Source organism: Heliangelus exortis, chromosome 1, assembly GCF_036169615.1.
Source record: "Heliangelus exortis chromosome 1, bHelExo1.hap1, whole genome shotgun sequence".
Classification (NCBI taxonomy): domain Eukaryota; kingdom Metazoa; phylum Chordata; class Aves; order Apodiformes; family Trochilidae; genus Heliangelus; species Heliangelus exortis.
Genome location: NC_092422.1, coordinates 187,616,196 through 187,638,804, shown reverse-complemented (window position 1 = coordinate 187,638,804; position 22,609 = coordinate 187,616,196). Strand labels below are relative to the sequence as shown.

General features: G+C 36.3%; 1 protein-coding gene across 4 annotated transcripts in view; it reads left to right on the top strand.

The window, feature by feature from the left end:
* CACNA2D1 (calcium voltage-gated channel auxiliary subunit alpha2delta 1) overlaps positions 1-22,609 on the top strand; it is a 361,517-nt gene that overhangs the window by 51,394 nt on the left and 287,514 nt on the right. For all 4 annotated transcript variants that reach the window (XM_071734046.1, XM_071734050.1, XM_071734049.1 and 1 more), the window contains exons 2-3: positions 2,095-2,176; positions 17,339-17,455. In XM_071734046.1, the coding sequence (XP_071590147.1) occupies positions 2,095-2,176; positions 17,339-17,455 (199 nt within the window). The remainder of the gene's footprint in view (positions 1-2,094; positions 2,177-17,338; positions 17,456-22,609) is intronic.

The window sequence follows — 22,609 nt, the reverse complement described above, 5'->3', positions numbered from 1 at the left end:
TCCTCAGAATTGCTGAATAACATTTCATCACTTGTATTTTTGATAGTAGTCTAGAAAAATCCTTTTGAATTTGCTGCTCTTCATTATGTTGGACCCTGCTGAACTAGATGTTGTACAAACAAATAAGCAAAGGACAGTTTCCACTACAGACAGTATAAACAGACTTCAATGGATACACCAAAAAACATATTTATTATTATTATTTATATTCAAGTTACAAATGGGATGTGAAACTGCCACTAATTGGTGAACTTATTTCTATTCCCATTTAGAAATTGGTGTTGTCTACTATAAATCTGCCATTGTCTGTCTAAGTGCCAAGTGTGTAGCCCAGATATGCTGTGATGCAGGACTAGGAATGCAGGCTGTGTAGGACTCCACTGGCAATGCAGAATGGAGATAGTTCAGCTCACCTGGATGAGAATAGAATGGGTCAGCTCTGAAGATTCATTTTTCCAGTGACTGAAGCAGATGGATAGTTCAATTGCAGATTAAAACAAAAATAAGAAAACAAAAACTAGTCTTCACTAACTTCAAAAGGCAAAATGTGGCCTAACTGTATGGAGGCAAGAATTCTAAACAATGTATAAGAAGTATTTATTGAAAAATCAAGCATATTTTTGCAACTTAAAGAGGAAAATGATCCGCTTTTTCCTTTATAAGTAATAGTAGTTATAAGTAATTAAAGTTTTTAAGGCTAATTTCTTCCAAAATTTCAAATTTAACTAACCAACTGTTATGTGTTCTCACCATTTCACTTTCCTTTTAGGACAGAGAGGATAATCCTGGTAAAAATACAAAGCAGCAGGAAATGAAAAAAGTCAATTTAAAAATCAATCCTCACTGATTTTTTCTATCAACTCCTCTTAGAAATAACACCCAGAATTTTTATAACTTAAGTGGATCATAAAAAAAAAATCTCAGTGTGTTCAATTATTTATTTTATGCTTTTGAAAACACTTTGGGGTAATGGGTTTCAATTTTGCACCTTTCACATACCTCATTCTTTCACACAGAAAAATAGAAACCATTAAAAAATGGCCGATGATAGCATTTTCTTTTTCTTCATACTTGGTATACATACAGTTGGTACTGTTCTCACAGGTACACATGAAACATAATTTGTCATATGAGGTGATTTTTAAAAAACAGATTTCTAAACAAAACTAAATGTTTATGTAACATAAGGGCTTTGTGGAGATTTAAACAAGGAAGTTGATTTATTTTAAATCAGATTTTGGAAAGGAAAATACATAAGGGAAGGTTTGGGAACATTAAAACAATGACAGAATCAATTGTAATAGTCAATGAAAACGTAATTAGTCCCTAAATCCCAACATAGATCACATTCATGTGGCCAAGTTAGAGATGTAGGATGTGAATAAGTGAAGAAACAAGCCAGTAAGTGTACTTTTGATTATAACATGCAGGGGAAAAAAAAATATAGACCATGACTCAACCTAATGCACCTATTAGCCTTGGTTGAGCCTCCATGGGATGGCAATGACAGTAACCTGAAAGGGTCTACTTTATATTTGGATACAGGGAGAAAAGTAGTTCAAAAGGTGCAGCAAATATTCACCAAAGAATGTCAAAATGGCCTGAAGATTGGTCAAATCACACAAAGAGCAAGGAGTATCAAGAAAAATCTAAAGATAGGGTTCCTCTGCTGCAGTGGATAAAAGGAGCCTTTGGCCAACTGCTGAAATATTGTGTCCACTTGGAGATATTTTCCATGCCATGCTTTGTTTTCTAAGTATTTAGTAAGATGTTAAACCCTGCAAAACAGAGATCTGCTGGGGCACTTGGAGACAAACTCATGGAGTCTCCAGTCTTTTTACCCATTCTGCTGCTGCTCCCTGACTGTCTCAGGATTTGGGAAGAGAGTTGGGGATGTCACTGAAAGAGAACAACATTCCAGGCTTTTTAATTCTTAGCAGTCAAAGACAAGTCTTGTGCATGTATTCAATTATATTACCATATTTTGACTTTCTGCCCTTTTCTTGTGCTCTGTAACTTTATGCAAGTCTCATATCCCGTTGGATGATATATTGGATCTGATTGGATGTTGCTTTCTCCTATTGTTTTCTGTAGGATAAAGTCATGGGTAGATAAGATGCAAGAAGATCTTGTAACATTAGCACGAACTGCAAGTGGAGTGGACCAACTTGCTAAGGTAAGACATGTCTTAGACTGAAATAACTAGAAAAGTGAAATCAAAAGTGTACATAATCTATAGTCATTTCATCCCAATATAATATAAAGATTTTTTGGGAATTAAACTGCAATGTTTCTCTTTTACAGTGCTTACTGAGAGAGAAATTAATAACATAGACATCTATCAATTTATTCTCTTAACATTTCACAACTTCCTCATTGCCAGTATTTTATCAGCTTTTCAGTATCAGACATAGGGCTTGCCATTGTTGCAGCATGGCCACCTGAAGCAAGTGCTTTTATGTTATATATTTGTCACATAAAGTATCCAGGAAGCAACAATTCATGGCATTGAAAAATTCCTGAAATGAGGCAGCTTTTGATTAGAAGCATAGATGAGAATGAAAACTACTTTTATTTGGCCATTCCAGTTTAATCCACAGTAGAGTTTAGGGAACAACTTAAAATCCTTGTGTCATTAAGAAGAAACTTTTGTATTTTATTCCTTTCCTGAAGGATAAAAAACCATCTGAGATTGCAGAAGAATGAAGTCACAATTCAGAAAACATTAGGGTTACACTGTCTATATAACTTTGTATACATCATGATCCAGTATGCAACCACAGGATCCTTTATTTCCCTATCCTGCACAAGTCTCATGGCTCTCTCTGTGAACTAGTGGGTCTCTGGGTTTACATAGTACTGGAAATTTTGCTGTTGTGTTAGGAAAACAAGCTATTCTGTTATCCAACAGAAGTCCTTGGGTCTGAGGAATTGAACATGAAGGCATGAGATTTGGTTTGCAGAGTCATAAGCTCCTCATTTATGAAATGAATTGTTGTATAATAAGAAACAAAGCGAAAAATCAGGTATGAAGTTTTGCATTGAACAGTACATGTTAATGTATTCCTTTGACTTTACCATGGCTTATGTGAATCCTGTCCCAGAAGGACATTTTCTCTTTACTGACTATAAGAGGAGGCTAGATGAGTAGCACATATTCCATGTTTACATTGTGGAAACTTCAGTTTAGATGAGATCACTACCATCCTCTAGAAGGAAGTCCTGTATAACTGCATATACATGAGAAACATAAATGAAGATTGGTGAGATTATTTTTCTTCCTTCTTCTTGCCATTTTTTCCATCACCAGTTCTCAGTTCCAGAGCTGTGGCATTTTTTTTTAATTATTATTTCTCCTCCCCTTCCAGTCTCTTCTCTTCTTGTTTTTTGAATGCCATTTTCCAGTCTATTATTTCCTATTTCCATATCCCAACTTCTTGTCCTTTGTTTTTCGTTCAGTTTTAATCTCCTTTTTCCCTCACTGCTCAAAACACAAGTGTGTGGAGATCACCAGAGAGACCACAGCAAGTTTGAGCTTTAGCTGCAGAGGACATGTGACCTTCTCTAGAATGATGCTCTCTGGGTTGGAATGCACCTATGCAGGTTCTCAGAGATTTAGGTGCTACAATTTCTGCAGTGTCTTGCAAGCACTTTTCAGGCTAAAATTTGATAAATATCAGGGTTTAACAGTGTATCTTTGAATATATGTTTTGAGTTTTTACAGTGTAGGGGCAATAGGGTATTTACAGAGGATTTCCAACAATGCATTAATGTCTCAATATTTTTGTCTGGCATTTCCATGCAAAAACCAAATAGCAAAATAGATAATGAAAAGCCAAGAGACTGATTCTGTCACTCTTCATTTCCCTGAGTAAAATGTTAGTTTATGTGGTTAATTTGCATCAAACTTTCAAGCTGCTAAACAGCCTTCTAATGTGAAATGCTGGGCAAGCATAACAGTATGTAATACTACTGGCTGTACCTAAAGTATACCACAATGACATAAATCTGTGAATACAGTAACTAAGTTTCTTTTTGAAAGCCAGTATTTATAGCACACTTGAAGCAAACAATAAGTTATTTTAGAGGGTATCCACAAGGTGATCAATATGTGCTTGTAATCCTAGTATTTAAAGCATGACAGGGAGATGTTCCCATGTAAAATATCCTTAAAATATCAAAGCAATTTGTTTGACCTAAATTACATGATGTCTTTCTCTAGCCACAAGGTTTTAATTAGCTGTCTTGTCTGCAAAGAAGAATACAAAGCCCTGTGAGGTGTGAGCCATGACAGTTTCTCCCTTCTCCCTCTTTTCTCTAGTTTTCAGGCTGTTGTCACTCACTTCCCCATTTTTTGGATGACATTTTTTTTTCCTGCTTGCTGTCTTTTAACATTTAGTCAGATTCCTTCTGAAATGAACCATAATCTTGGAAAAATGGAGACTACAGGACATTAAAAACATCATGCTTGCATGCCTGTCACTTTTGCTCACAGAACTTGCCTTCAGTTGGTGAAGCTTTAAAAATACTTAACAGTCAGACTGAATTTTCAGCTTTGTTTCTGACTCATTGCTTTTAGCTCCAGAATTGTTTAGATCAAGTCTGTAGTATGTAGTCTTCATGTTTTTGGAAAACTACAAAAAAGAAATAAATTTATTTGTTAATTTTCTAACCCTCCTCCCTCCAAAAACCGTATGGTTAATACAAAAAAATAAGGAGCAGAGCATCCCTATTATGAAGTAGCAGACATGGCTTTCTGTGAGCAGATGTATTACCAGAGCATGTAGGGTAGGAAAACTGTACTTTGATCAGACAGGTTCTTGGTATGAGAAATGTATTTTTTTTTTAGGGAAAATCAATTTTGATTTAACCAAGTGATGAGGTTAAAGCTCATGGCCTCTCTTTGGACTCAGGGAAAGAAGTTTCACTCATTCAGCTGAAGTTACATTTTTGTAGTTGTTTTGTTTCCTTTTTTCATTTATACCTTTAGCTTCAGATCATTCTTCTTCTAATGTACTTGTGGTAAATTACTACTTTGGTGATACGAATCAACAGAAATACTAGTAACATCTAAATGTAAATTGTGTTACTAGTAAAATGGATTGTGTTTTAAGTGTAGTTCCTCCCTGTGTCCTGCAAGTCTTATTTATACTATCTGGGAATGGTCTCAAAATGGTCTTCCAAAAATAGTTTTTATGCATTTTTAAAGACTGCTTTTTTTGGGATTGCTTAGGAGTTTAGGCAAGATCTGGGAGAACTCCAACTTGGATTTAATACCAATGTAATAGCCTCATTATAGTAATGCAATGATTGCTTCAACAAGGCAGGAAGTCAGGATTCAAGATGCCAAAACACTCAGCTGGTTGAAAACTGGCAGAGCTCCACTGACTTCAGCGAATTACACTGATTTGCATTTGCTAAGAATCATGCCTAGTAACATTCAATTTACACTTCAGGCAGGTAAAAAGTAGTTTGAAAAAACCAAACAAGCATTTTTACACAAAAAATAGAGGCCTTGGCTTGATCTACTGCCTCTGTAGTTGCTAAGCTTAAAAAAGGTATGGTTGGGTCCTTTCTATGATTTAATACATTTCTTTTCCCTTGAAGAGCAAAGGGAATGTTTATAAGAAGGTGTTGTATGTACAACTACTTGAGACTTGAAAGCAAGAAGACAGGTTAAGTAGGAAAATCTTTGTTACGGAGTGTACCTCCTTAAGATGTTCAGTGTGCTTGTTTTAAATGCTTCTCAACAGAGAAGCCCTTCACTGTTATAAATATTGGGTTTTGTTTTGTTTTGCTTTGTTTTAAAAAAGGTAATGTAATTGTCCTTTCAACGTAAAAAATGTTCATATAACTTTGTCTTACACATGAACTCTGTACTGTCAGGCATTATGAAGCTGTTCTAATATTACAGAGTAAATAAACTTAATAGAATTTTAAAATCCATGTAGCAAATCAAATATTGAGGATGTATCTGATCTCAGTAGCTTCATTTATCAGTAAATGTCTTGTCTTATTAAAGACAAAAAAACCCCTGCACACAAAGTTCAAAGTTTCTTTCTCTACCTATGAATAGTTACTTCAGCATGCAAAAAAAAAAACAAACCCAACCAAAAACAGGTTAAGAGCCTACTGAACTACAGAATTAAGTAAATACATAGTCCCATTTTGATGGAAATATGCTCAACTTCCGTTTTTATCTAGACCTTTCACAGCAAAGGCCCATGACTAATAGACAGCTCTTTTAATCTAATAAACTACAACAAGTATACTTCTCATTTCCAGCTTCTAAAGTACCTCTAGGGACAGGAGAGAGGAGGGAGGGATCCCTGCAGTACACAGAAAGGAAGACCTTAGAGTAGAAAACATGCCCTATAGCAATGCACAAGTTTGTCTATTCCAAACTGACTGAAGAGAATCCTTCTTTACATAAATGCTCTATTAAAGATGTGGGTTTGTGTCAAGAGCAATGATGTGACAAACACACTGGAGCTTCACTGTAACTGCTACGGCTAAAAAATGCCAACTTGTACTGTGTAACCTTTTCAAGCAATGGCATAATTGAACAAAACAGCAGATAGAAAGGCAGTTCCAAGGAAATCTAGTCTCCAAATCTGTTTGCTTTTTGATACATCACTGCAAAAACAATCCATGCATGATGTTCATAAGGCATGCTGTTATTATAGTCCCAGGAGCTGTAGAGTGAACCTATATAGACTCGGCCTTTAAATGCTGTTCATACTGAGACAGAAATACAGTTTCTTGCTCCAAAATGAAACAGAGCTACATAAGGATATTTGACATGTGGTGATGAATTCCATTCACAGAATGAGTCCACCAGCAAATGTTAGAATTTTTTTATTTATTTTATCTCTTGAATGCTGTTTTATAATAATTAGCTCTTTCTTGCTGAACACCCAGCTGAGGTTCTGCATGAGCACATTTCATCCATTGCTCAGTGTGAGGTCTGTGTGCCTCATGCACAGATGGTGTGAGTCTGCTGAAGCACTCAGATTGGCAGCAGATTCCTAGTCCATGCTTTTAGCTTTTCAGGTCTTGGATCAGCATCTAGAGCTTAACTGAGATGTGTGACTTGTGAGAGAGACTGGTCTCTCATTTGAACTGTCCTGGAGTGGGAATGTTCAGGAAAGCTTCCTTCTGCCACAAATTATAACCTAGGGGTAATTTCCTGTTAGACTTATCACAGATTTTAGCTAAGATAGAGATATGTTCTAGAGCTCTACAGTTAGAGGCAGGCCACTTATTTACCTATAGAGACTGTCAAAGATAACTTACCATGTTCTTTTCATTACCTGTAGAGGAGTCTGTGCTATGAAGGCTGTGGGCTTTAAATGCTTACTTGAAATTGATGCAAAATTTGTATCTCTCTAAGTCTTTCGTACTGTCATAGGTGTTCTCAAATTGCTGCTTCAAATGGCAGTTTGAAAACCAGATTATAATTAAACACTTTTATTCTGACTTTTTCTGTATTATAGGCATGATATTTGTATGGCTCTTCAGAAAAAACTGGTAAATTTAATGGGAGAAATTAGCAAAAGTTTTATAGGAATTTGAACTTATTTCTTAAAAAAAAGGGGGATGCATAGAATTGAAATGTCCACATTATATTCTTTAATACTATATTTACTAGGTTGTATTCAGTTTGAGCCAAAGGCAAAGAGTTTTGTACCTCATGCTATTCTTTGAACTACCAGATGGACCTAGGGAATATATGGCAACATTCCAGGATATACTATATTCACCTTTGTTAAGGTTGGAGTAATGGAGAGTTTTATGATTAGAGGAAAAAATATATATTTTTCCTGAAGTTTTTTCTATGGGCTTTACAAGATGAATTTAATTTGAATGTTGATTGCTGAAGATTCCGATTAGATTGTCATTGTTTTTTCAGCTGAAATTCTAAGAAAATTCTTCTTTATGAACTATAAAAAATTAATATATTGATGAGAGTATGTGCAGTTTCCATGCTGTTCCACTCCTGAAAGCGAAAAATGTATTTAATACCACAACACTTCTAAGCATAATTTGCATAACTGTAAAGCTGTTCGCTGTGTGCTCTGGGTGAACTCTCCAGTGCCTTAAGAAAGGAAAATAAGTATTTAAATGAGTAAAACATGGGAATTAGGAAAACTTTCATACTCAGTGAATAAATTTTGCCACCCAGTGAGGATGACTGTGACAGATCTCAAAAATAATAAAAAAAATTGGATCCTTTCTTTTCTCCTTTTGCCTCTTTTTGTTGTACTCAGTGGAAAAAAAAAACCAACCATTTTTTGAACACCAAATAAAATAGAGGTGTTTTGAATCGTATAAACCAAATTAATCTAAATTTTGAAAACTAATTTTGAAATGAACATTAAAAAAAAAAAAAAAGTGTTTTGAATTTGTTGAAGCACTTCTTGTAGCCTCATTGGGTTACTGGTTTTGCATATGCTGAAACTTCCCTGAATTCAGAGTATTTTTCAAAGTGGTGTCGGTATGTCTATAACTGTGGTTTTCTGTGTAATTTCACTTTGTTATATTGCATTTCTAAGGGACAGAAGGAGAAAAACTGAAAGAAACAACTCTTTAATTTTTTTATGCCTTCAGTAATGTGTAATGAAATAGTTTATCAGTAAGTGGACTCTGTATGAGACCAGTGCTCTGAATAGCTTGAATACTTTCTAAGCAAAAATTGGCTAATGTAGACTATTTCCATATGCTTCTTTTGCCTCATGCCTCCAGCATGGGCAGCGCTTTTCTGTCTGAGTGGAGTGTGGTGAAGGGAGGTAAGCTCAGGATTTCTTTGGAATGGAATTATGAAGAGCTGTTATAGTGAAACATGGGCATTTCAGGTATTCTTTGAGAAGCTGGAGTCCATTTACCAGAATTAATATATGAGATGATTAAGATTGGTCAGAAATTTCTACAGTGCAGTACTTTTTTTTAATAATACAGTATTTATAAAATTATGTCTAATGTGATGTATACCACAGCCACTGCTCTGTTTTATGTGCAACCAAACACTAAGGCTGCAGACAAAAAAAGTAGAGTCCTTCAAACTATGTTGTTAACTTTACACATTGCCAACCAGTGTTGAGATCTCAGGAAAACTAAATCCCTTTTAAAAATGCAGACTGGGAAATTTGAAGACACCTTTGAAAGTTGTCTTTGTAATCCAAATGTAAATTAAGAGAATGTCAAAAAACAGGAAGCCTCCTTTATTATCTGCAGATGCTACTCTCCCTCCACCCCATTAGAAATAACCTGGCATTTTGAAGAGGAAAATCAGCTGTTAAGTCACTAAGAATAGGTGGCTGCATTAGCAAAGCTTGCTCATGCTCAAGGGAAGTGATGGCCTAATATTACCATAGTTTTAATTACTATTTGATGATCTGGATAATCTTTGAGCAATCCACTGTTCTTCGTTCATTTGTAATCTTCCCATTGGCCTTAGAACTAATAAAATCTGTTGTATTGGTGCTTATGTTCAGTTGATTTCCTTAGAAGCTGAAAGCAAATTAAAGATTTTCCTTAAAAATAACCCACAAAACAAACAAACAAGACCATTATAGGTAATTGGTTTCCAAGTCCTGTTGTTAGTAAAACACCAAAAAGACTGCTAGTTCTCTGCAAGTTAAAATTACCTCTGGGGAGAAATTCAGTACATGCTAAATTATAAGTATGTCTGAGGCAGGACAAAATTTCCTCTGAGTATAGAGTTTGAAATATTACATAAGTGACAGAAATGCAGAAGAAACATGAAATTATTTTTTCCTATTGTTGTTCCTCTGCTAGAAAAAAAGATTGAATTGCATGTGTCGTAATGATCATGAGTTGGATTTTTTGGGTTCTCAACAAATCTCAGTTAAAAGCCCTTATTAAAACTCCTGTGAAAGCTATAAATAATGTAGTCTTATTTTTTAATATTGTATTTCTATCATTATGAAACGAAATTGGGTTCCTCAAAATACATTTTTCTTTTAAAAGGGGGATTTTTAGATCTGGTTTTATGTCTGTCCAATGGAAGAGGTACAAAGTTAAACTCATGTTTTACAAAGATTTGAACAAAAAGTGACAATTGCAAAAATTACTTCTTAATTTTAAAGTCCTCGAGACTGCTTTTTCAATTATCAGCAGCCAATAGTATCTGATTATTCCATCCTAAAAATTATCCCTGATACTTTGTAATTGATTCTGGCACTACTTACTGTCCCTGTGATATAAACTGTGACATTAATATTCCTAATATCTTGCAGAATTCACCCTGCATGTTTTGCTTAGAAGCAAACTAGCTGATAATATTTTTCCTAATGTGCACATCACTATCATGATATATCAATGTTTTCAATGCATCAGCTTCCCCGTCACTTGTCATCCCAGACTTTTACAGCAGTCAGTTATCAGACAAGTGATTCTGAAAAACAGCAGCTACAGTAAACTTTTGAGATGTTTTTTTCCTTTGTGTTGTTGCCATGAATTTCAAGAATGAAGGCATCTGTGAGTTGCTAGGGAGCAGCTGTAATCTTTTTTTATACATTGTATATAGCAGAGAGTAAGACATATTTAACATACTCAGACTGATTTCTTTGAACATTCAGAGTGCTTGGGAAGAAGCATTTTTAATGTATTCCACAGTGGATCACTTGTGAGTCTAAGAAATGTGTTGTGAGAAAAATCAATCTCTGGCATGGATTAGAAACAGAAAGTATTAGTGTAACTTTGGAAATAGGCTATGGTAGCAAAAAGATAGAATTTGCTGCCTCTGAGCAGGTTGTTTGAGACTAGTAAAAATTGGAGTTAAAGGAAAATATCTATAGCAATTATAAAGCAATAATAATAATTCACATGGACTAGAGTGGTTATTTCTGTTTTCTGACTTTTTCTTCTCCCAAGATCTCTTTTTATGTTTGGATGTCTGTCACAACAGCCCTGTGAACCTCCTCACTTAAGCAAGATCATGACAAGTAACTTCATGGCACTCATAAAGAAAAAAAAAAAAAAAGAGTGGATACATCGGCTATTATTTTGTTAGCTAAACAAAGCTATTAAAATGGAAACTTTGTGATTATGTAAAACATTGAATATCGTTGGCAAAACAGTACCCAGATTTCCCCCCCCCCCCCCCCAATCTATGTGTCTCCTTTTTCCCCCTGGATGAAATACTAAGTTTGAGGATGTGGGGGGGTGGGGGTTGTGTCATCCTGCATGATTTCATTTGGATGGGAAGAGGGCAAATAGAGTTCAGAACTGACCAAGTAGAAATAGGTGTATATTGTAGAAAACCTCTTAAGTTATCCTCTTAAATATTCTTTTATTTAGAATTCTGTTGTGGCTTATTAGGCCAGGATTTTACTTCAATAAGGAGCTGTAAGGTAACTCACTTTTCTCTAAAGATAAGGAGCATATAGAAATACTCTGTATCAGAATGAACAACACTCTGGAAGTGCCTGTTCCTTTCAGTAGCTATAAAGGTGACTTGTGTCCTTGCTCAGCCTTAGGCTTAGAATCTCAAAACAACATAAATCCCAAATTGTTAGCAAAGAACAAACATCATTCTACAATTCTTATTAATTTTAGCAGGGATAATTCCTGTATAGCAGGAACCTGTGGCATCAGCTTTGGTGTTGAGTGGCATCCAAAGCAGTGGACCCTAGATGGGTTTTCCAAAGTTAGCTTGAACATGTTTGGATATTTTTGCGTCTTGCTCCCCAGACATCAAGGGACTGAATGCCCTTTACTTTCAGGACAGCTCTGTACCTAAGCTACTTCTCTGTAGTTGTGACATGCTGGGCTGCAACTAGTAAGTAATCTGGGGTTGCTGGTGCATGAGGTGTCTGTTGCAGAAGTGCTGGCTCTGAACATGGTGCCACATAAACTCTTTCACAACCACAGGTAGTAAATCCCAAATGACTTAATAAAGAAACATACAAGCACACATGAAAAGCATTCTCCAATGCTAGTTCCATGTGCTAGTATCAGTCAGTTAATGCTGAGATACAGCAATATTCTTTGTGTAGCTTCAAAAGGAGTGAGAAAAGGAGAGGACTTTTTAGCTATGACTACACGGTTTCAAGGGAACTGGGTGCTGGTAATGGAGTCTGTCAGCAGTCTCAGACACAATAAGCAAGAATCACAGAATCACAGAATTGCCATGGTTGGAAAAGACCTCTAAGATCATCCCATCCAACCACCAACTCCCCCCACCCCCAAAAAAAAAAAAAAATAAAAAAATCACCAACTTACCAAAGCATGTCCTGAAGTGCCTCATCTACATGGTGCTGAAATACCCCCAGGGATGGTGACTCCGCTTCCCTGGGCTTCCCATTCCAGTCCCTGACAATTATTTCAGTAAATAAATTCTTCTTAATATTTAGTTTAAACCTCCCCTGGTGCAGCTTCAAGCCATTTCTGGTAGTCCTAAAGAAACAAATTCCAGGACTCAAGTGGAACTTCCAGTCAGGAGTAAAGAAAGATTGGTCCAGGAACATGTTGGAGACAAGGCTACAGTGTGGGTCAAACATCCATCCAAGAGACAGGACTGGAAAAGGGCCTCAACATAAATCTGGGAGGTGTATCTTGGAGATGGGCTAACTATGGTGTAGGGCCAAGATCCATCCAGGGGGTAAGGTAGGAGACAGGAGTACTTATACCATAGCCCAGGACTGGGCTGAAATGGAGCCTGTGGACAAGGGTGCAGGTGGAGGCTCCCAGTGAAGCAGCCCATGGTCATTGAGGCTTAAACTGTCCTGTGATGTTAGAAAGCAAGAGGCTTGGAAGGATCAGGGAGAACTGGCCATGAAAAAAAATCATGGAGTGGGCAGTAAGAGAACAATTAAAAAAAAAAAATTAAATTTTGCTCTATTCTGATTTTCAGAATTCATTTAGTAAGTTAAGTAATACATAACCTTGCAAAACCTAACTCAAAATTTCACAAGCATTCTTAGTATTATTGTGTAGTCACTTTCAGAAAAGAGAAGAGAGGTCTCAGGGAGACCAAGCACAAAAGTTTGATTGATTTTATGTCCCAAGCTTGATAATATCTTTGAGGAGAAGTTGTACTATGATGATACTCTCTAACTGGTCTAGATTGATAAGAAAGCTTTGATTGTGGATAGAAGTGTTCCATCAACCTAGCTGAGCTAAGTGGTCTTGAAAGTAATACTGAAATAATAAAAATATAATTATATTTACCTTGTATAGAGAAGAATTGCTGGAGTTACTGAGTTATTTTTTCCGCGTACGAAAGCATATTTAAAGGCAGGAAAAGATACAAATTTTTTTGCTAACTTTTGAAATTCTGGGTTTAACTTTTGAAGGTCTTGTCTCTAATGACTACCATGTTCACAAATGTACTCAGTGATGGAACTGAGATTGCCATGTTCATGTCCCCTGTTTGGGCCATGAGTCAGGTTACTGCTGCCTGAAAAAGGACTAAAATAGGAGATTGACAATTTCAAAACTGACAAACTGAAAAAAAGAGGAAAAGAAATTCTATTGTATTTTAAAATAATTAAACAAGAATTATTATTCCTTGTTATTTGGATAGTCTGTGTAAATGATCCCAAGACCACAGATCCAAAGCAGAGATAATTTTTTACTCTCAAGAACTTCTTGTGAGTGTAATGAAGTATGAGGGCTATTTAAATAAAATTTCAGTGTTACAGTAGGCCCCAATACCTGCCACGGCTACATCAAGAGCCATGCAATGTAAGTGCATCTTTCATTCTCTCTCAGTTTCTACATAAATGTTTGACTTTCCCTCATGACTCTTACAAAAAACAAAGAGAATGTTTCTTTGTAATAGATTTATTAAAATGTCCTTGAAGACTGAGTGGAGAGGGGCGTGTTCTGCTGAGAAGCTGTCAGTTTTTCTAATCTTTACCATGTTTAACAATTGTCCTTCTTGTGGTATTTCATTGTAATGTGACTCTCTGCATAATGTCCTCTCCCCTAAAACCTTGCCATTCACTATACCAGAATAAATATTCAGTTTAGAAAGCAATTTTCATATACTCTTGCTTGAATAAAGAAGTTCATGGCTATTGACTTCAGAGAAAAATTAAAGTATTTTTTTTGCTATTACCTTACACACTTAGTCATGCAGTGAGGCTTTATTTTGTGACATGTGGAAGGGTTTTACTGACAATTTGGAGAGCTTTTAGCAAAACATTAGTGATTAAAGTACTAAAAACATTTTTTAAACAAAAAGCTGGCAGAAACTTGCATTCCCTCAGTCAAAGCAATAATCATAAAAATGTATTAAAGTAACTCTTCTTAACAAGCAACAGAGCCTGCCAAATTACAGTTTGAAAGACGAATGAGCACACCTTTACCAATAGAACTCTACACTACTCTTTGAGATGAGCTTCTGCTAATTGTGTTTGACTGCTAAGTGGGAGGCTTGGAGAAGGAAATGTTTGTTGTAGGATGCCAGATCCTGAAGTGTGTATTATTTCCCCAGGTGGCACTGTGCTGAACTGCAGTGCTACGGCTGAATTAAAGAAAAGGGGAGCAGGCAACAAATAAATTATGTATGCAAGTCTTAAATAATTTGTGAATATTTCTTAGACTGTTCCTTGGCGGTTGAGACAGTTCTCATGCTTCAGAAAAACAAAGTGTGAGAAATTCTAAGTTCTTTCTGATTCCTTTTGTTTAGGAGCTTGTGGGATAAATCTTCTAGTGATGGTAAAAGCAAGGGAGATCAGTGCTGTGGGCCCTTTACCCTGGCATAAAGAGAAGAGGTGAAAGAGTCACTGGTTCAACTCTATGTGGGATTTTGTGCTAAACTCAAAGGGATTTTTGGGGGAAGAGAAGTCAACCTCAGACTCAGGCTTTCCCAATAGTTACAATCCATTTTGCTGTGTGCAAAATCATGGTTGTATGAATACAGTGTGCCGTGATCTTAACTTCTGCTGAGGGTGTTTTTGATCAGTCTGATAGAAGCCATTCATCAATGAATCAACACTACAGCACTCGCCCTCACATAGCTCACCAGTGTGGTCTGTAAATCTTCCCTGTGATCTATCTGCCTCACATCTGTATTACTTGAGCACACAATTGCTTGTGCCCCTACTGTGTATTTTCTTTGCTTGTGGTCTTAATATTTGTTTATAACACTGAGTGGAATGTTTAATTACAGTGAAATGGCATTTTTGCAATCAACTGCTATTTTCTCCAAATTTTAAGCCTTTCTTTTTGCCTAACTGAAACTCCAAAATGAATAGAGATTATACCTAAATTTACTTATTCTTTCCACCATTAAATAGTAAATGAAAAGCAATTGCATGACCAAATCTGGAAACGACACACCAGGAAAAATCTAAAAGCAAACCAAACATTTTCTCAAGTAAAATAAATGAATGCTTTTAAATTATTTACTTTTTATTATTAAAAATTTCAGTAAAATGTATTTTACTATTTTCCAGCCTATTTCCAAAATCTCATGACCACTTTTTTGAAAGTTCAGTATAATTTTATGATACTAATGGTATTTGCTAATGATATCTAATAGTTTTGCCACATCTGGTGGTCAGTCCAGTTGGGATGCTCCTCTGAAATTTCCATTCCTAATTCACACCATCTGAATCTATAAAACGATTAAAACTCTTGCCTTGCTTGTAGGACTGAAGGGCTCTTCTGGTCACTACAATCAATTTAACTTCAAATCCCACTGCTGACTGTGCAAATAAAATGTGTTTCAGAGAAAAATTCTGTAGTTATCAGCTGTTGGATTTTTTTTTATTGTTAATAATTGGCTGGTAGGACATTTCTATTCCTAAAAAAAAATTTAAAATAAAAAAAAGACATATTTTGGTTATACAATTTCCTGTGTGGCAGTGTTCAAAATCAAGCACATCAAAAACATCAGACTATGATCAGAGGTTCACTAGAAACTATCTTTCTTTGCAGTGGTTTTCTGCTCTTGATATACTGAATATTTAATATAATTGCTGCTCCATGAAGATTTGAATCATATTTCAATTACTCAGTTAGTGGGGGAAATGAAAGTCTGTACTTCTTAAGGAAAAAAAAAAACAACAACAACCCCAACCCAAGTGTTGTAAAAGTGATGAAAACCTGTGACAGCTTCTGAGACATGCCCTATAAAAATTTGCAGCTATAACTGTAGTTGTCAGAAATTTATTTGTGATAAATACCCATTAGCTACAAGCATCAGAGCTGTATTTTTAGTGAGGTTCCTTAAGGTCTCCCTTGCTTTAACCTGAGAAACCTGGTGGGGCTGGTAGACTCAGTCTGGTCTGCAGTTTCTCAGATCTTGTGCTGGATGGCAGCCAGTGCATTAGTGCTGGACCCGTTCCTGCCTGTGCCTGGAATTACTCCCCGGGAGACAGCACAGCCCCCACCAGGCAGTGTTGCTGAGAGGCAGAGTATTTGAGTAAACTTAGGCCATCTGTTGGTTGCATAAATTAGTTCTCCCCATTTGCCCATCTAGGCATAAGGCATCTACTTTTTTGTTTCCTCCCCTCCCCACCCCCCCCCCCCCCCAGTTATGATTTCTTGTTTATCCAGTTCCAGCAGGACAGAAATAGGTAAATGGATTTCTCGCTACTTTTTTTTTTTCTTCTTTACTTCTTGTGGTTGCATGCATATCACTCTAGTGGCTTTGTTTAACTAATCAAATTATCTCCCTTATATATGTATTCTGCTTTGGAAACAGTCCGTGGCTCCTGACTAAATATGACCTTTATTCACAACAGATGCAAAACATGATTATGGGTCCTTATCCCTCTTTCTCCCAGATTTTTTCTCCTCTCATTTTTCCTCATTTCCTCTTTATTTTTTTCAACTTTCCCTTTCTTCCTCTTTTCTTATTTGTTTTCTTCCTCTTCTTTCATCATGAATGCTAACACTATAATTTGAATAAATAGATAAGGAACTATACTAATTACATTAGCATAACTTAAACAATTTACTCCAAACGGAATGTTTGTTGTTCAGCATTCAAGGAAGAATTAAATTCAGCAATCACTCTTTGATTTCAGTTTCAATTACCTTAAAGGATCTACATTTTACTTTTCACTCAGTTCTCTTTGGGATTCAGATTTCTTGTGCATTTAGCAGCTGAATAGACTGTCACTAGGAACATGCAGTTTTGAAGATTTATTGAATGATTTTTAGTGGCACCTTTTACTTCTCAGACAAAAAGGTGAAGTATTTCTTGCACAAGGCACATCTGGATTTTCCTAGCAATGCTCTTTCTGAAGCTTTCCAGTAAGAAGAGAGGACATCTTAATGCCTCTTCTGTCAAGTCACTTTGCTTGTTTTGAATGTCTGTTGTCATTATGACTTATTTAAATTTTTTTTCTTCTTGCAGATTTATACAAGAAACCAAGAGCTGTATACTGTAGAAGCCAACAACCCTCGTCAGCTAGTGGAAATTGCAGCCAGAGACATTGAAAAACTTCTGAGTAACAGGTCGAAAGCCTTGGTGGTGAGTAGTAATGGGTTAGCTTTTCTATTTAGCACTTTAAAACAATATTTCCTTATTAGTGAAAAATGTTTTTATTGTTATTTTTGCTGTCTATACGCTTACAGGCAGTGTCAGCCCAAGTGTACAAGACGTGACATGCAGAAAGATGGCTTGTGACTTTGTAGGAGAAAATGAACTCATTCGTTCATTGGCATAGGGCAGATGCTTATAATATTGATGGAGATATAAGGAACCATGGCCTAGTAAAAAAACAGTCATAAATAGACTGGAAAATATTCCTCTAAATCATGCAAATGAATATTTATGACTTGAACATCACTGTACTGTACAGGCAGCAGTGATCTTGGGGAAACAAGAAGTAGAACTTCTTAAAATGTGATTTAAAAATAATGGTATCTTTGAAATCATGCTATTCATTTTGCGTTCTTGCTAACAATATCTGTTGATACTTAATCTCTTTTTCTTTTTAGTTACTCTTTTTCTTGATTGTAGAAACTAATATTTCTCCTTCAATAAATGTAGCCATGTGTGAACTGGATTCACTTCCATACCTATTCTATTTCTGATTTGCTAATTTAATCTGTATTTCAGTCAGGTTTTGTGTCAGCAAAGTTAATCTTGAACAATTAGTGTTCCATTAGTGTTCACAATTAGTGACCATGCTGCATTGTAAACTCATGATTCTTTATGCTTTAAATAAGTAGTAGCTCTTTCTATAAAGTGTTTTTTCCAGCAGTCCTCCCTTTCTTTATCAAATAAGATGCCAGACCTGGAAATTGCATATTTTGATTCCTGCTCCCATCACTCTGACTCCTATAAGACTTTGGAGTGCTTTTCAGAAGCTACTGACCAAATATGCACAGGAGGATACAGATGAATTCATAAACATGTGCTTTACAGAGTAGAGCTATTAGAAGTAGACTCAACTGATGGAACAGGAGACTGGGATTCCCTGAGCAATATCCACATAGCCTTGAAGATGAGGAATCAATTCACTCAGCTGTAGACACGTACTCAGCTGGTTGTCCTAGGCTTCCTTTTTTGTCCAGTGGAGCAAAACGCATTTCTCAGTCAGGACTGATGTGACATGTTCTGAATAAGACTTAAAATGGGATTAACTACAGACCAGAGATACTGACTTCTCTCTTTCTTGGTCAGAGGAGACTCAATCGAAATGTCTGTGCTGTAGGTATGTGAAGCTGGAGGTGAGTCTCACCATAGCAGTTCTTTTATCAGTAGTTACTACAGCTTAAGAATCAAGCCAGAACTGCTGAATGAGATCCTGGGGTCCCTACCTTGTTTAGGCAAGCCTGTGGTCACTTTTTGAAAAAAAAAAATATGATTCAGTTCCCTGATATAAAAGAAGATTAAATAAGGGAATAGATGCTCTCGGTCCACTTTCTATTTTTTGTTTTGCTTTTGGCTAAGAAGTTTTCAGAACTTCTCAGATAATTTTAAATGCGCAAGTCAATACATCCTGAAGGCAAATAAAAAGTCCTTCAGGTGTATCAGTGGCTGAAGACATGAATTTAAAACCAGTTTATTATTTTGGTGGATGTAACTCATGATATCTTTAATTCTTGGGGTTGTCATTACTGCCATTGCTGCAGTGAACATACAGTAACTTGTTATTTTTACCTGCATTACATAATTTCAGGATGTATATCAGCAAGACTTCTGCATGACATTTTTTTCAGTCTTGCCACTTCGTGCAGATTGAAATTCACTGTCAAAGAGGTAGAAATAACTTAGGTCCCTCCCCACTACATACAACTGAATTTGATTTACCATCTTTTAAATACTGATCAGTATTGCTTCGCTTTACTGTTTGAACATCTTGGAATTCTACAATTACTTTTTGTTTCTGTTGTCTGTGAATCACCAGAATTTATGAGCATATTTACATGATTACAACACACGTAAGATCCTTTTTGCAGCAAAGTTATTGAAATGACCCATTGAAACATTCCTGGACTCTAGCTCAAAAAGGACAGAGTTGACTTACCAAGGTTGTCAGGTTTCAGATGTTTGTCTTATCAAAACCTTCTGTGAAATCTGTGTACTTTTCATGTCCTAGTTATATCTATATGCAAAACAAATTTTGTTTTGGATTTTTATCCATTTAAAATACCTTGATATATTTAAAAAATGAAAGTGTATCAAAACTGCTTTCTGATGAATAGCTTTTTGGGGATGGTTGGTCATAGATGGCTCCTGAGAAAACAGACTTTTCTTTTTATAAAAATACCAAGAACAGCCAAAACCAGTGCATTAAAATATGAGTATAACCTCTCTAATTAGCAAAAATGACTCAGTGTTGATTAAGCTTTTAATATGATTTTCATTGTTTGATTTAGCTTCTGTTTTCTGACTAAGATATCTCTTTCAACCATTGTTAAGGTTAACTGTTCTGGGGAGTTCTGTTTTTTGGTAAAAAAAATGTATTTCTGATGTATATTCATGTACCAAGGGACTTAATCAGATTAAAAAAAAAATAGGGAAAGGCCTTAAAAGCATTACTTAGGAGGAAAATACCCTTTTATTAATCCCAGTCTTAGTTGGATCTCTCTGCTGAATCTTAATCTACATTCTTATTAATTTTGGATTATTTAATATTTTCTCTTGTACTATCACTCGACCTTAGGAGATTCTGACAGCTCAGATATTTATATTGGCTTTTCCGTTGTAATTATCCCAGATTTATTTCAGAGCTTTCAATGAATTCTAATTTTAAACCTTCCTCTATATCATTTTTCTACTCATTTGAACTATTATTTTCTATTAAGATAGTTTCTTCATCTTCCATATGTGTTTATCTTTTTCTTCAAAAATCAATCTTTCTGCTGATGTTTTTGTTTATCTGAAATTAAGTCTTAAATCTGCTGGGTCACATTTTCTCTGAAATCAGGAGTGGAGCTGAACAGAACTGCTACTATTAACTGCACAGAGGGTTTTACTGTTGGGGCTAATATGACTCACAGTGTTAATTAAGACCTGAATTCTGAAAACAGTATGATGCAAGAGGGCCATACATCCTCCAGTGATGCCATGAGGAAGGTGCCAGTGAATTACATCAGTAGTCTCATTGTTCAGAAACTAGCATACCCCAGGGATACCAGGATTTTCTTTGAGCATGCTACACTAACAGTCTTTAGGCAAGGTTATAATAAACAAATATTAGTGATTATTTTCTTAATAATAAATCAGCTTCCCTTGAGCTGCAAGAGCATCTTTAAATGAGAAATGGCTCATGCTTTCTCAACTGTGTGCTAGAAAACTCTCTAGCTATCTGTCCTGGTTTTGGCTGGGGTAGAGCTAATTACCTTTTTAGCAGCCAGAATAGTGTTATGTTTAGGGTTTAGTGTGAGATTTGGGATGAGAAATGGATGTTTTTAGGAGTTCCTAAGAAATAAAGGACTTTTCAACTTCCTGTGTTTTGCTGGTGTGCAGGTGCACAAGAATCTGGGAGGGAACATAGCCCGGACAGCTGACCCAAAGGGATATCCCACACCATAAAATGTCATACTCAGCAAATAGTGCTGGGGGAAGAAGAAGGAAGTGAGGGGCATTCAGAGTGAAGGCATTTGTCTTCTCAAGTAACATGTGATGGAGCCCTGCTGTCCTGGAGGTGGCTGAACACCTGCCTGGTGATGGGACATCTCATGTATGTTGCTAAAAGGGGGTGTACAGACCAGCAGAGCTACCACTGAAATCTGCATTTCCAGATGCATGATGGAAAAGAGGTGGAGGTTTCATTAAAAACACATCCTGGGCAAAAACTCACAAAGGTTCTTGATCATTTTTCAGGTACTGAGCCTTTCTAAGGATACCAGCAAATTGAATGCCTAGCCCATTAAGCAGTCTAACACCTAAATTGTTCATTTTCAGTGGAGTTAACCTCTCTTTTACAGTTTCTACCCCATTCATCAGTGCAATAGCTTTCTCAGGCTATGCAGATCATTCTAGTAGATCATAATATCTTGGTTCAGATGAATGCTAATTAATTTAAACAAAAACTTTTCTAAATACAAGAAAGCAAGATTACTTGTATTTTGAAGATACTAATATTTATTTCATGAGAAATAATAAATAGAGTACCTGACACTGTAATATATTCATTTAATATGATCTGAGGAGTTATAAATATTTTCTCACCGCATATAAAACCACTTAAAACTCATTAACATATTAGATGGACTTTAGAAAGGTATATTTTTATGAACTTTGTGCTTTGCAAAAGGCTGTTCTGTGGTTTTATTTTCTGTTTATACATTGTTGTGAGGAAAATGAAATTACTTATCTTAAAGTCATATTTGATCCAGTCCTGCAAGCTAAATATGAGGTGCAGCTTCAGTCTTACTCAATGTGAAGCTGTTGAGCAGCCCTTGGCATTCCTCTGCCCCCTGAGCAGCCCATTACTCATTAGGTGTTGTGAAGTATCCTTGATCTTCTATGTCAGTGTTATGGTCCAGAGTAACAATAATTTTTTTTTGTTTGTTTGTTTTGATCTGCGTGAACGAAGTCCATCAAGGGTCAGGTACAGACATAAACTTTTATTTGACAATTGGCACAAACAAAATGATAAAACCCTGTGAAAGTATGGGGGATATCTTTCCAGCAAAAGAGGGAGAGAGAGGAAAACGGAGAAGATACAAGAAAAAAGGGAGAGAGAGAGAAATGTCAGAGAAGAGAGGAATTAGAGAGAGAGAGAGAGAAATGGGAGAGAAAGGAGTAAGAAAGTGGAAAAGAAAGACTGAGAGGGTCACCGCCAGGGTCCAGCTGTCCATCGAGTTTTCTTCAGGCTGGTGTTCTGATCCTGGACGGGGCCCAATGCGAGATGGGGGTGGGTCCGGAGGACAACAACATACAGCTACAGAAGGGACAGCTATAGAAAGTCCTAAGCTGTTTTGTTCCAAAGGGGAGCTGTCAGTCAGCTGCAGCAGAAGCCAGGTTTAATAGCATCAGCACAATCAAGTGTTTTCCCCACCCTAGTCAGGGCTATGGCCCAGAGGGGACTTCTGTGGGACTTTTTGCAGCCTTCAGTGTCAGAAATCTGTTCTTATCTTCGCTCTCTCCTTATTCTGCTCAGGCCAAGCCAGGTTCATTGGCACAAGTGCAATAAAGGTGTCTGGCCCCCACCCTAGCCAGGATTAT